The sequence below is a fragment of the Branchiostoma belcheri genome, unplaced genomic scaffold, assembly GCF_001625305.1.
Source record: "Branchiostoma belcheri isolate BF01 breed outbred unplaced genomic scaffold, Haploidv18h27 scaffold100, whole genome shotgun sequence".
NCBI classification, from domain to species: Eukaryota; Metazoa; Chordata; class Leptocardii; order Amphioxiformes; family Branchiostomatidae; genus Branchiostoma; species Branchiostoma belcheri.
The window spans coordinates 277213-292193 of NW_017802381.1; the positions used below are offsets into that span (position 1 = coordinate 277213).

At 40.8% G+C, this 14981-nt stretch overlaps 1 protein-coding gene across 1 annotated transcript; it reads left to right on the forward strand.

The window, feature by feature from the left end:
- The first annotated feature begins 3360 nt into the window (after positions 1 to 3360).
- On the forward strand, positions 3361 to 6909 carry LOC109473116 (galactosylceramide sulfotransferase-like). The gene is made up of 3 exons (XM_019773026.1): positions 3361 to 3443; positions 5077 to 5302; positions 6007 to 6909. Exons 1-3 carry the CDS (start codon positions 3361 to 3363, stop codon positions 6907 to 6909), a joined length of 1212 nt encoding a protein of 403 aa, XP_019628585.1.
- Positions 6910 to 14981: the final 8072 nt, after the last annotated feature.

A 14981-nucleotide genomic window follows, 5' to 3' on the forward strand; every position in this document is an offset into this window, starting at 1 on the left:
ATTTCTTCGTCTGGAATTTTTAAATTCTGAGAGCCAACAATGTTGAAAGAGAAGTTGTTGAGCATGTTATCCCCGAGTCCTAAAACATCCGCAACTGGGCTCCTGAGCTGCAGCCTACACGTCAAATTGCTGTCATCACAGGTAAAAATCCGACTACCACCGAAGGACGGAGGTAGTTTTTTTTCGAAACTCACTTAATTAACTCAACTCTTTTTATTCATCTTCTACCTGGCCGCTTCCAGAGCCCCTTCCTTCGATCAGGTACGGTTCCGGTATAGATCACCTGTTCGAACAGTGCACTGTGAACTATGTAACTACGTTACACCTTTAGTGCACTATGCACCAAGTAACATCTAGCGTCAGTGCACAGCAAACCAGTCAGAATTGCCCTGATGAAGATGACAGACGGTCATCGAAACGTCGGCTCGTGAAAAATAAATGGTTGTGCACATGTGATCAAAGAACTTATTTGCTTTTCACTCCACTCTTTGATAATGGTTTAAAAAAAGAAAATGAAAGTCATAACTTACCAAGTTGTAGTGTCCGTAGAGGTGTGTAGTGTCAACAGAGATGTGTAGTGTCCATAGAGATTGTACACTATATAAGAAAAAATGTAAGTGAAATAACAATGTTGTAATTTGCACATTTTCGTGGCGTCGTGTGGCGAAGTGGATAGAGCGTTCGGCGCTTAACAAGGAGACCCGGGTTCGATTCCGGAAATAAAGATCACGAGTGATTGCCATAGATAGATAGAATTTTTTAATGAATTTGTACCCTCCTTTTAGTTCTGTAAAGTCATTTGAGGATACAACAAGTTTTGCTGTTTTGCTGTAGTGTCCTGTAGTGTCCGTACAGTTTCATTGTCAAGTAATTCACTGAAGTTTGAAGGAGCGTAACTTTAAAACCGTACATCGCTATCCAGAAATTTAAAAAGCACTATACGTGGTATCACTTATAGTCCACGTTTCTGTACTGATAGTGGTAAATTTTGAAACTTTAAAAAATGGCCCAAGTGCATCACCTGATCTTGGATATAGCCGATATACATAAATCCCATCATCATCACCCATAGAATCATTAAGCCTATCATTTTTACGACCACCAATATTAAATTAGCTCGTTTAAAGTAAAAACATCGGGTGCAAACGAAACCTATTGGATCATTTGAGTCCAAAACGTAGGCTGTTATACCAGCATGTAAAGGATTTTTGTTTTCAAACAGACTGGGCTGGAGTCAGCCTCAGCCACAGTAAATGCATAGTGCCGTACCTTTGGTAGAATGTATTAGGGTTACACAATTGGTTGGGCATTTTGATTGTTCTTAAATAATCAACATAATACCTAATATATGTAGAAAGCTCGTCGAATCGTGTCTGCATGTAATACAAGACCTTTGAATTCCAAATTAGTTGATTTGAACATTGATATTTTGACAAAGTCAAAGGTTGGACCGGATATATCAGGCACTACTATATATTACACCTGGCCGTCCCCTATCCTTGATTCTCTTTCCGCATTCGTGGCAAATACCAGAGAACACGATAAATTGTGGCTTGGTTGCAACGTGTGGTGGTCTCTGTCGTGGAACGAAACCAAACACCGTCTCAAATTTATTTGGGGGGCTAAACAGTACTTTGGTGACTTGTTGAAGACGACAGGTAAGGTATTTATGACGAAAAGAATACATACGTTAGATTACAGTACGATAATTGTCTAAAGATATCATGTTCGTACGTTTCCTTAGTACATTAATTGTTTAAAGTTAGTAAAGCACCAACGACAAGCTATTATTGCCGTGTTACCTGTCTGTATGTTTTGTCGCTATTTCTGTAAATAATATTTTATACATTCATAATCTATTATTTAGTACAGTCTCTTATTCATTAAACGAAATTAACAACCTTTTTTACTGCTTCTTACACCAATCATGGTAGTCACACTGTGACAATGTAACGCCACGTTTTCAGGGTAATGAATATTGAAAAACCCATGAAAATGAGGACATTACGACTGGCCTTCGCTCTGCTTTTGGGCCTGGTGGTGTTTTCTGTTCTCATCCAGTACCGCAGAATGAGCCATATCTGGAACATCATATCCGGGAGGCAAGTCGAAGTCAATTTAATAATAATATATTCTCTCGTATTATGTCAAAGCGGATCGTTTTGACTGTATAAAGAAATATAACACTACATATATATATACACCAACGACATATATATAAGGGGAGGGAGAGCAGGAGTGCGAGGGAGAGGGAGAGAGAGAGAGAGTGAAGGAGAGAGAGGGAGAGAGAGGGGTGAGGGAGAGAGGGAGAGATAGAGTGAGGGAGAGAGAAAGAGAGGGAGAGTGAGACGGAAAGAGAGGGAGAGTGAAAGAGAGGGAGAGAGAGGGGTGAGGGAGAGAGGGAGAGATAGAGTGAGGGAGAGAGAGAGAAAGAGAGTGAGAGAGAGAAAGAGAGGGAGAGAGAGAGTGAAAGAGAGGGAGAGAGAGATACCTTATATCCGGGAGGCTAGTCGAAATGAATTTATGTTCATGCGTGACAGGAACTATTGAGGCCAATCCTATTACAACTGTAATAGGGGTACAAGGAGATATTTTGCTTTTAACCCACATCCTGCTGTGCGCAACATATGTCGCGCGGCACATACAGTACCATCTATATAGCACCCTGTATAGGTACGATTTGGGGGGATTTCTCGTGCAACGCTTCACACCGCAACGGAACGCAACGAATGCGGAAGCAACTATGCCACTGCAAGGCAAACAAAAATTGGGTTCTATGATCTAATTAAAACATGAAATTATTGAAAAATATTGAGCCAGGAATGGCAGCAGGACAAGGGTTTTAATGGTTCAAAATACATTTTCAATAACATGGTATACATAGTGTTAACTATGCTCCAGGAAAGAAGATTTGTCAGAACTTACCTAATGGCTTATTCAAAAAATTGCCTGCTTGTAAATGCGACAGTATAACAGATATTATATAGCAATGTTGGGAATAAAATTGGTCTAGTGTAATGTTTGAGAATGTTTCTACCAAAAATTCACAGAATTTTCTAGACAATACCTGTGTTTAAATGATATTTTTAGATATGTCAACATAGTTTAAAAATATTTAGTTCAAGGATATAACAATACAGGATGCCTTTGGTATACCCTAATCTCGGAAAAGCTGATGACACTTTAAGGATACGTGACGTCAACAGTTGATCAAACGATTGTTAAGTAATGGCAAGAGTGGCACATGTATGTGTATTTGTATGTGATCTGCTTAATGCCTCTTAAAACGTACAAATGACGTCTTGTTCAGTATTCTAACTTTGTCCAGTAAGACGGTAGGGCCCTGTTGTGTCCCAAACCATGACTTGTCCCAAACTGTACCTTGGCTTGGGCACAGAATGGGACGGGCACGGGAAACAGGTCCCGTGGTTCGATGTGGATGTGTTGGGAAATTTCCGACGACAACGAGCTCCGGTGTCAAGACAGCTGGTCCTCAATGAGCGTTCTGTCTCACCAATGCAGGATTCTTCGCAAGTCACCTGCCTTTTGGTTTTATACCACAGAGTGTAGTACACCATGCCGCAATTCTCTTCTTTAAATGTTTTATCCTCCGGTGCAAAAAAGAGCTTTTTTTGTGTGTGTTAGTAGGTTTAAAGCAAGGTAGGTGCAAGGAATCTGTGACTGTCTTAGAAGACAGTTATGTGGCCTTCGTTCTTTTCTTATTTTTCCATGTTTCTGCTGTTATGTTAGGTGGGCTTCGGTGCGGTCGCCTTGTCTATGGCGCATTTAGGGTTACGACAGTCCTTTAGCGACTGTTGAATGTGATATTTTTCTATATATTGAAGCTTTTGTACCGAAGGACGGTTGGATCTAAAATTTTCATATTGGTCTGTGTTGTATTGAAATATTGGTCTGTTAGAATACGGGACACGACTATATTTTAACCCTATCTAGACTGGACTTTTCTGGGATTCGTGGGACGGGAGGGTGGGGGGTGGTGCGAGTGACCCCCCCCCCCCTCAGAACTTGTTAACAGGGTGAAAACCACATTTTCCGAGCACCCAGCCACCTGTACACCTGTAGGTCTGTCAGTCGTCAGCCTTAGGTTCAGGTCCCTATAAACGCCAAGGTACGATGTTATTTGAATACAATTTTTTAACAGAAGTAACTTCATCTATTGTCTATGAAATGAAAGCCAGATGTAGAAGATGGGTTCTTACTTAGTTGCTCTGTACTTGTCCCCAAAATTGAGCCATATTTAGGACATATTCTATTGTTTCCGAAAGTAGGAAATATTGCTCACATTTCGATTTAAAAAGTTCTGTGTTGTTTGAACAGTTGCAAAAATATCTCTTTTATCAAAAACCGAATGATTTCTTTTCGTCCCTTTGTCGTTTTTCTTTTGTTTCAAAAATGTAAGCAACCACACTAGGGTAAATTGTGTTGAAAAGAATGAAGCACTGAAGACGCCTGATTTTGTGGAAAAAAAAAGAACTTTTCATTACCCCAAAAAACACATTTTTTTCATTTTATAATGCAAGTCGTTCGGTGTGATTAAACTAGCTGCCGCCTCGCCGCATGCCTGCAAAGCTGGTGTGTTACGCCGATTGGCGGTTATACCGGCTATACTGATACAGATAATTCATGCACAAAATTTGAATGTTTGCATAGGATAATCCCATAGAAAAAAGATCGGGCAGAGAAGAAAGATAATCCTAGTACTGAATATTTTAAAATATTCAACGGCTCGAATCAAAACTCAGGAAACCGTAGTTTATCTTCAGATATGTTAATGTGATATTTCGTGATAATTGATGAGAGATGTCACCTCTAACTCGGCCCCACCAAACCCTTTTGTCACGTTTACTGTGTACTAGTCGCGAAAGAACCGAGGCATGTTTGATCAATTGCTGACGTCCCGTATTGTTAAGTACCTTATGAAAATTCCGATTTGATATTCGCAAGTGATCGGTCATTAATTTTGTTGATAATGGCGACAATTGCAAATTTAATTTCTGTGTAACCCATGTGTTCAACATGTTAATATAGTTATGAAATTCTCAATATTCCTTGTAGGGAAAGGAAAACGCCTCCCAGCCACGTCAAATCGGGCGAGAACACCACCACTGATAAATTGCATGCCGAGAAACAAGATGATACTCACATGATAGATACTACTGATGTCACAAACACCAATCTTTTGCGACTCAATCTAACTGCTTCACACTGTTTGCCTCAAAAAAGTTTTGTTTTTATTAAAGTGCACAAGGCAGGGTCACATAATACTGCCTGCATCCTTCAGGTATGTGTTTAGTAGAACATCTTCATGTTATCTTTTTGCTATAATTGTTTAAGAACATGGCGCATTAGAGGTATATTCACAGGAATCACAACGCACAGTGGCTCAGCAAATATTATTGCATGGTTTTGCCACGCTACACAATTCGTTAATGTAGAAAAAATTAAAGGGATCCTATATTTGTTTTAGCAAATGTTGTCACACTATTTTATGGCTTCGCCTCTACAAGGTTAGGCCACACCGATTTACTTTTAAATGACATCCTCTAAAGACCCCCAAAGTAGTTCGCGCGGGCGAATTAAAAAAAAAATTCGGCCAAAAATAAAATGCTACTAAACCACAGGAATACAATGCTGGTATTGACTATTGTGAATTCGCGACAGTACTTAGCGACATATATGGCAAGCCGGCACATGCTGGACTTTTGCAGCATTTATGAATCGGTACTGTACTTAATGTACCGAGTTCTTGAGTCGTGGAGCTTTGAATTCGATAGCCTGGGCGCTCGGCTTCGTTTTGTCGCTGACTACCATGGCCTACCCAGGCCTATAGAGCCTCGTGGAGGTGATATTTTTTTTGTGGGCGACAGTCGAAAATCAATGCGCACGCGAATGTCATCCATAAAATTAAGTCGGTGTGGCCTTAAGAGAGAAAAAAAGAGGTAGAGAGGGATCGTCCTAATATTATTCCATTTTGTTTATCCTTAGAGATTCGTTTGGAGCAACAACCTCACCATTGTCCTACCAATGAATCCGGTAAAGTCAGGGCTAAAAACACATGATCTGAACTATGTAAATTTGCCCTTCTACCCTCCGTATGATGTAATGCTACACCATTTACCTTACAACAGAGCCAAGATGGCTAACGTCATGCAGAAGAACGTGGTTTTCATCGCGATTTTGCGATACCCTCTCAGTCACCTGAAATCAATCTATAATTATCGTCACCTAGACAGGCGTTTTGGATTACCATTGGAGGGTTATCTGAGCAACCCAAAGTATTTGTTCGGCACGATTCTGTACAAAACAAGGAACTGGCAGGCTTTTATGATGGGCATACCTCCAGAGTACTCTGGCAACAACAAGAAGGCACAAGCTCGTATCCTGGAGCTCGGCAAAGAATTTGATCACGTGATGATTTTGGAGTATTATGACGAATCGCTAATTCTGCTTAAAAGAAAGCTTTGCTGGAAACTTCAAGACATCTTATACGACAAACAAATTCGGAATTATCGTTCGTATTCTTATAAGAAAACAGATATCCCTGAGAAACTTAAAGAAAACCATAAACGTTCAAGCGACCTAGACTACATGTTGTATAGCTACTTCAACAAAACTCTTTGGAGGGAAATCTTAAAAGAAGGGGAAGATTTCCAGAATGAAGTAGAATTGTTTAGACGGGTTAACTATAAAGTAAACCTCTTTTGCAATTCTCCCGTTAATTACAGTGACTACGTTATTGAAGCGACGACCTGGAATGCAAAGTTTACGGTGGATCAGACCCTGTGTTCTGAGCTAAAAATGCTTAGGATAGACTGGGATAAGCGTTTCTTTGCGAGACAAGGGAAAGTACCGGAGGGTATGGGTGCGCACGGTATGCTTGACCAATAATAAACTTTTAAAAACGGTTTGCTTTAGCCTTTCCCAAGGAACATCGGTATACTGGGATATTATTCCCCCCTCCCCCCAAAAAACCGAGTTTCGATATCTCATACCTCCATGAAATATGGGCTTGATATGTACATGTGAAGTTCTTCCTTAATTATGCAAATGACCTCTACATTAACATAATATATGCATCGTGATGTTAACATTTGAGTAGCTTACACATGTCCCAAGTATGTAATTTCCATCATTTACCACTAAGCAGTTAAAGAATTTCCAGATTAATTATGCGAGTTAGGTCCTTATTTACATAATTGCTATCTGTTGATATTCCAAATGCCATAGATCATAAACATCACATAGGCCCATGATGTAAAACACCGACACTACAGTTGTTCATTTATTATGCAAATGAAGGTGGATTTATTTCCACTGAAAGTCTTCGCCAGAACACCCCCCCCCACATGGTTCCAGAAAAGGCTGCTAGGGGGACAAAACCCACGCCACTTATTACCGACAGGAAAAGCTATCCGCTACTCAAAAGTTAAGACCATAGCTTGTCCAGGACAAAGATACAAAAACCGGAAGTTCTGCTGCAGTACCAAGGTCAGCCACCAGGAGGCTTAAAATCGATCTTGACCTTTGCCTACCCAACACCTTCCGAAAAACCAAATATTATTACAATCCATGCAAAGATTCAAAAGTTATATTGCCCACAAATGCCCGGAAACACAAACAGGCATACAGACAGACACGCCAAAAACAATACCTCTAATTTCCATGGGGGATATTAACCCCGTTATCTTTTTTTATCTAACTTACATTCCTAACTAATCTGATAACTGTAAAATGTTCGTTGGTCAAATATGAAAGGGTTACCACTCCAACATTCAGTTTCTAATATGTCCGCTACCGTACTTACGCGAATAAAGGCGATCCCATTTCCGGTATCATAACAAAGAGGACAGGAGTCATTATAACTTGAGACAAATTGGCCTATTTAACTAGTAAATTATCTCTAGGAACACTCTATTCACAAATATTTTTCTAAGTCTAAATTATATCTAGCGACTTTACTAGAATATGTTTTGGGAACATGTGCTCACTCTTGCACCGACAATTAGTTACCAGTTAGCTACCATGTCTTTTTTTTTTAAATTTATTTCAGATCAAACGCCCGTTCGGTTTGAATTATAGTCCCAAATCCCCCCTCCAACTCCTAGATCAAGAGCCAAATTTGGACCGCACTCATGTGCTAGGGCGGGTCTGAGGAAACGCTGCCGTATGCTGTGTGACAAACCCAGGTATTCATGCCAGCCGTCACGTTAAAAGACTTAACTGTAACGCGTTTCATGTAAAAAGGCATTAAAAGGTGGAGCCATTAAAAACTAAATGCGTCGGTCTGGGATCAATTGAAAAAAATATATATATCAAGATAGGGGTGTACCAGTGAAAAAACAAACAAAACCGAACCCTCTTTTTGACTGCCCCTCACCCGGCAAGCACCGTACATTAATATCGATAAAAAGTCATTTTTCTCCTTGGTATTTTAGTTCAGTTTCGATACATTTTAGCTGGAAGGAACAGGTATCTTAGATTTTCACCGTCGACGTCAGCAAACGACTATAAAACTTTTGAAACTTTATTTTCGTGTCGTGCGCTTTCCCGCGCCCAGCCCGTGTGGGCTTATACGATACCGCTTATTATAACTTATACATTACTATATATAAAAAATTGAATTTACATCAAGTTTCTTAAAATGACTTTGATGTTAGAAAGCATGATTTACCTAAGCTGTATTTGTATATTGTTTAAACAGAGATTACTAAATACTACGAAAATTGGCAGTTAGAAATTTGTAGCCATGACAACACCATTTGTTTCTAAAGCTTTTTAATAACATTATACTATTGCCAGGCATGTTTAAAACAAAGGTTAACAAGTTTGGAGGTTTTAGCAAAAGCCGTCCACATTTAGTAGACATCAAAGTTGGCGCTCACACGTCTTTTAATATAAAAGATCTCCAGAAACATAGTGACACTGTCTCTCCAATTCAGTGCCATGTATCTTAACTAATAAAACTAGATTACACAAATTTGACAGTTTGTTGTTTTTGTTGTTTTCATTTTATTCAAAAGTTTTGCAAAAAGTTTGTAAGGTTTTGTGTAGAATCATACACGTAACATTTTTGAATTAATGCCGTGACGATATTCTACAGACGAATGTATAGAAAGATTATTGAAGGGCAATGGAAACGAATACTACTGCATGCCATGTGATTGGAAATTCACTTCAAATCACCCGGACGGGATCTTTTATTAAGGTAACGAAATGGTATATCACCCCATAAAAGACAACCCTGTATTTAAGTACTCGGCTTTCCACCCTTATCACCGAATAATGCAGCAAATATCCACCTTGCAGCCGCGTCTCAACAGCATGTTCCACTGCAACAGCAAGATCTTCCCAGCGTACCTCCCTGCCCCAGCCCCACCACCCTCTGTCTCCTTCTGGGACATGTGGCACAGACTTGAGAAGGTGGGGGTAGAAAGACCACCGGCAGTGATAACATCTCACCTAGGATAGTCCGTGAATTTGCTTTTGAACACTTCCATAGTCAAATCAGCAGCTATGAAAGTAGACTCACTGCTTCGAGCCAGAAACTACCTCACTCCTGCAAGTATTTTGAATCTGTACAAATCCACCATCCGTCCTTGCATGGAGTATTGCTCGCATCTCTGGGCTGGTGCCCCAAAAGATCGGCTACATATTTTAGACCGCATTCAAAGGAGAATCTGTGTTGCCATCGGCCATTCTCTGGCCGCAAAGCTGGATTCCCTCTCACACAGACGCAATGTCGCATCCCTATCCCTCTTCTACAGATACTTTCATGGTCGATGTTCAGGAGAACTTGCACTTCTTGTTCGGCCACTCAGAACCTTTCAGCGTTCAGCACTAGGTTCTCTTCCAGTTCTCATTAATACACCGTTAACATACCTGTCTCCAAGTCATTTTACAACAGCTTCTTTTCCCGGACTGCAAAATTATGGAACTCTCTTCCAAACAGCTGCTTTCCGTCCGATTACAATCCACAAAGCTTCAAAACAAAGGTCCATCGCCATCTCCTGGCATAACTACATTATACTCACTTAAGTACCTCTAGCTCTATGCCGAAGGGTGGCCAAAATAATTTGCCTTGCATTGAGCGACACAGAGACAACCCTTATGCGACACAATGAACTCTTCACTCCGTGAAGGTGTTGTTTCCGACATTTGGAAGGACAACGACGTCATTCCCGTTCCAAATGAGTTGTCACCGAGCCTGTCAAAGCTGAGGCCAATCTCTTTAACGGCATCATGACTGACAGGTGTCTGCAAGACATACTTCCCTGTGTAGACTCGCGTCAGTACGGGTCACTTCGTGGCCAGTCTACTGTACATTACATGACGCTCATTACACACAAGTTTACCGACGGTCACAACTCGACGTGCGTGCTTTTTGTCCGTACGTTGTTGTCGTGGCTACGTCTGCTACGTTTTTTCTGCAAACGTAGGGTGACCGGCCGAGGGAGTACGTCACTCGCACGGTTGCGCAAGGTGTACGTACGTGGTCTGCACGACACGCCTGGCCGTCAGCGGTTGCGTGCATCGTACGTTGCGCAAGTGGTAAGTGAGCTGTACGTGCTTACAACGCACGATCTCTGTGCGATTGCTTCGTTGCCGCGTACAGGCCGTACCTACACGTGCGGCGTACGCACGGTTTCCTTACTCACTCGCACGTTGTAAGTGCGTGCACCTCCTGTTAACTTCATCATCACTAGCCGCCCTGGTGTCTTCCGCGGCCCGTTTCTTTGGGTCTTGTCTGGTAGTCTTCTTCTGAGCCTTCCTGGGCATCTTGGAGACGAGTCGGCAGTCGCCCGTCAAGTTGTCTTTATATACTGTAGAAATTAGGTGCGTTGCACGGGCATAGGCTGTACGGGGCACGCGCGTAGCACGTACAGGCACGCACGGGTGGTAAATCCGCAGACCGCACGTAGAAAAAGTTTGACATGCACTTAAAGTTCTACGGCGTGTCTGCGTGCTCCCAAATCCGTAGGATTCCGTACGGAGGCGGTACTCACCTCGCACGGATCCCTTACGTTTGCCAGCGTTTTTGCACGTAGACAGCACGCAGAAGCACGTACGGCGGGTTGTGACCTTCGCTTTACATACTGACGGTGACCTCTTACCTGCTTCACCTTGCTCCGCCTCAATAATACGAGGAATACTGTCTATTATATACTACCCGTAGCTGACAGTAGAAAGACTCCTGTTTACTTGTGTAAACCCGGACGTCTGCTTTGTTTTGTTGCTATATTTGCTCTCGAACAGGATACCTTTTTTAAATTTTGTATACACCTTCACATTGCGGCTGTGATCTATCAGACTGGATAACATATTACAAATCCATGCTGGCTTAATAATATTCCTTTGAATATTAAAAAAAAAGATTCAAAACAGGCAAAATAATAAGAAAGGGCAGTTGCCTTTAAGGATGTAACAACAATAAAATCCATTATGTGGCTATCTTAGAGTCATTGCTGTGGCAAGCATGAGCGTTATTGCATGAAAAGGACAATTTGGACTAGTCTTGTACAATAGTATTTTGTTTCATTTGTTTTGATAATGAGTGTGCATTTTTTTCTCATGCCATAGTGTTATATTTGCCATGTTCCCCCCGCTCTTCGCAATTTGCATACGCCAAGCAGCAGCAACAAACAAAGCAAAGATATGCATCAGCCTCCACGTCGACACAACTCAGAGACCGCTCATGAGGGAGTGGCTGAACACGTTCTATCTGCAACAAATTAACCAAGATTAAGCCACACGTCCTAGTATTCATTTCGCGTTTCAACTGAAATTGTAGCTGTTATGTCGGTAAGTCCTGTTTTTGATTCTTTAAATTCACAGGTCGTCCTTCATTTGTTATGATATGAGGACAAAAACACAGATTTTGTCTATGGTCGAACAAACTGGCTCCTATTATGCTTGTCTAAAAGGTACAAGTTATTAGAAACCGTAATATAGTTAAAGACCATGCTTATACTACAAAATCACCTACTAAATTTAGGTAACGTAAACTAAGTTAAACTTCGACTACATATTGCCACATGGGCAGAGGGATGTGAGACAGTGGTCTTTGCAATGACCAAGACAAGTTACTCTGTAAAGCTGAGGAATTAAAGCACAATTGTAAGAAGGTAGTCTCAACTAATTTTTATTCATCAGAAGAGGATGTATTCGGTTAATCTTTGATGTAGGCCTGTGTATAGGTCAACGTTATATCGCGATTATTTGTCGGCATTTTCTTTTCCTTAAATTTGGTGTGTGGGTAGCTATTGTGATAAGTAGTCGAACAATGTTCCACCTGGCCTTTCCCAATGTAATTACAGCGGGCGTGCATTTGTCGCGATCGATTGCATGTATGCAACCTGAGTCAGAAATCCATAAATTGATTTTAATAATGCATTTTATAGATTTGCAGCGATTTTCTGGGAACAAATGTCCGGGTTTGCGGGGGTGGGGGTGCTAAAGGTGCCCGCCCCAACTTTGATGCCGGATAGCGTCCGAACGGCTCGCGCTCGTCACCCTAGCTTGTCTAGATCAGGAAATATCAAATCCGGACGTTCAGCTGCAGTACCATACCAAGTCGCTAGGGGGTGCAAAATCTAATCATTTCAAGGTTTCATAAAGACTTACTCACCAACCAAGTATCAAGGCAATCCATTAAAGCCTTCCTAAGTTATTGTGTCTACAGACGCACACACAAACACACACACACACACACACACACAATATTCTTCAAATAGTATCGACAACGACAGAAAAATCAAAGACCGTCAGCAAGTTCGTGCTAGCAGACGTGTAAAGCTCCTGTACAGGAGATCGTAAAAGATGCCCCGGGCGGGGAAGAGCGCGTAGAACAGCTGCAGTAGCTCGTCTCGAAGACGGAAACTGGCAGCAAGTGGACGCCGGCTTGTTGCCTCATGCCCTACATAATTTCACTGCACAGAGGGGATTCACTGACTGGGTAATTTTTTCCTTACTACTTATCATTCTTTTTTTTAGTCTGCGGTGTGAAATAATTACAAAGTCTAATTTGATTTTATACTCAATCTAAAGCTTTTTTTATTATGCCTCAGACGTCATACGCTCCAATAATAGTTAGTACAAGTAGTACCTTTTGTAAAAGCTATAGGCAGGAGCATGCTTTGTTGTAGTAATCAACTGGGTAGGCAGTTTAGCACCGAGGATGTACTCATCACGTACTTGTTTTCATAATGAAATGCATTTTTTGTCTTTTCAGTACTTCTGATGTTGCCAGGATACTTTAGAAGCTGAATGGCCCAGGTGTTAGTTATTCTCTAAATGTTGAGTGGACTGTACTGCCAAATTTTTAGAGAAAATATGTTTTTATTGCTCTTCTTACATTTTTACCCTTGTAATTAATATTATAAATATAATAGCAACTGTGAGGGACAGTACAAAATTAAACTCTCTGTTGATGTATGACTGCATCACAGGAGTGATGCAGTGGTTCACTGGTACTTCTAACGTGGTTCAAACTTTCATAACACACACACACATATATATTATATATATATATTTCAATAAAAGTATTTTTTTTATTATCGCCCTTGGTATCACTACTAAGCCTAGGCCACTTCTCTAAGATATTTCAAGAATGTAGAGAACGTTAGCTTTCCAATGATGTATGATATAATGGTGTTTATTTTAATAAAAGTGACATAAAACTAGAGTTCTCGGGGCACGTGCTTTCGTCATATGTTATTTTTGAACCGAGAAGTTAAGGCCATTGTTCCTTTTTGCACAAACAAGAGCAGTCGTTACTATCACTGCTCTTATTGTTTCAATTTTTTTTCTATCGATAGTACATTCTTTTAGTTAAAGGAGCTAGGAGCAATTTATTCTAGTTTGATATTTTATTTTTCCCTTTCAACTAATATATCGGTATATGTAATATGATTACATGCATGTGAACATAAGTATACCTTATAAACCCAGAGCTCACAAAATTTCTTGTTGGTATATTCGATACTGAGGAAGTATTTCCTGTTATGCGTGTGATTGATTTGCTGAATGGACTATCAAGACACTAAGTGATACATTAAGAAACAGAAAATCCAGAAGGGTGGAGATAACACGGTTGTACTTCAACGGTAAAATACATAGACTAAGGTTACATGAGATAATTCATTGTTTTATTGTGATGTGATTGATGTACTTGAGCTATTATTCTATATAATTATGGGTTCACCACACCACGAAGTGGTGGTGAACCCATATTGCTTTTTCTGATGTTTCTTCTTCTTCCTCTCCTGCCATTTTTCAAATGGATTCAGCTTCTTCATTTTAGGGCCTAGGGTCCTGAAATTTGGTATGGAGGTACAGTGGGCAAATACCCCTAGGCGTTTTTAAAATTATTGTGATATAGGCTTTTAGAATGGTTTTATTTGAGTTTTTTGGCTGTGTTATAGCAAATGTATTACTGTGTTAGTGTGCCGTGTTTACCACGTTTGGGAATGAGTCATCACAATGGAATGCAGGGCATCAACCAATAGGCATGCAGCTTTCCTCTATTCTTCTTGCTGATTGGCTGTTGGGATTTAACTTGATTAACACCTGCACAGAGCATTTCCACCTGCACAGAGCATTTCTTGCTGATTGGCTGTTGGGATTTAACTTGATTAACACCTGCACAGAGCATTTCCATACTGACAGTATGTCTGTATTCAAGTGTTTTGGTAGGTATTTCAAGCTTTCCTGCTCCAGCATTGGAATGCGGGGCATGGACATATTTTTTTATTTTGAAAATCAACAGTTTGCATTATGCAATTATGCAATTAAAAATGGTGACGGTGGTGTGACGCCCACCGGGCCATCCGGCTAATCTCTGTCTTTAGTGAGTCCTTTGGGTCTCTGCTACGCCCTAATCCACTCTTTCCAAGCTCCGAATCGTCACTTAGACGTCAGAGGGCCGCACCAGACCAAGAGGCAAGAGCTGAAAGAGTTACAGG

Excerpts from the sequence above, each read along its gene's own strand:
- LOC109473116 (XM_019773026.1), top strand. The coding sequence starts at position 3,361 with ATGACTTGTCCCAAACTGTACCTTGGCTTGGGCACAGAATGGGACGGG. Across the intron at positions 3,444-5,076 it reads CCGTGGTTCGATGTGGATGT|GGAAAGGAAAACGCCTCCCA; the intron begins GTTGGGAAATTT and ends TATTCCTTGTAG. Across the intron at positions 5,303-6,006 it reads ATACTGCCTGCATCCTTCAG|AGATTCGTTTGGAGCAACAA; the intron begins GTATGTGTTTAG and ends GTTTATCCTTAG.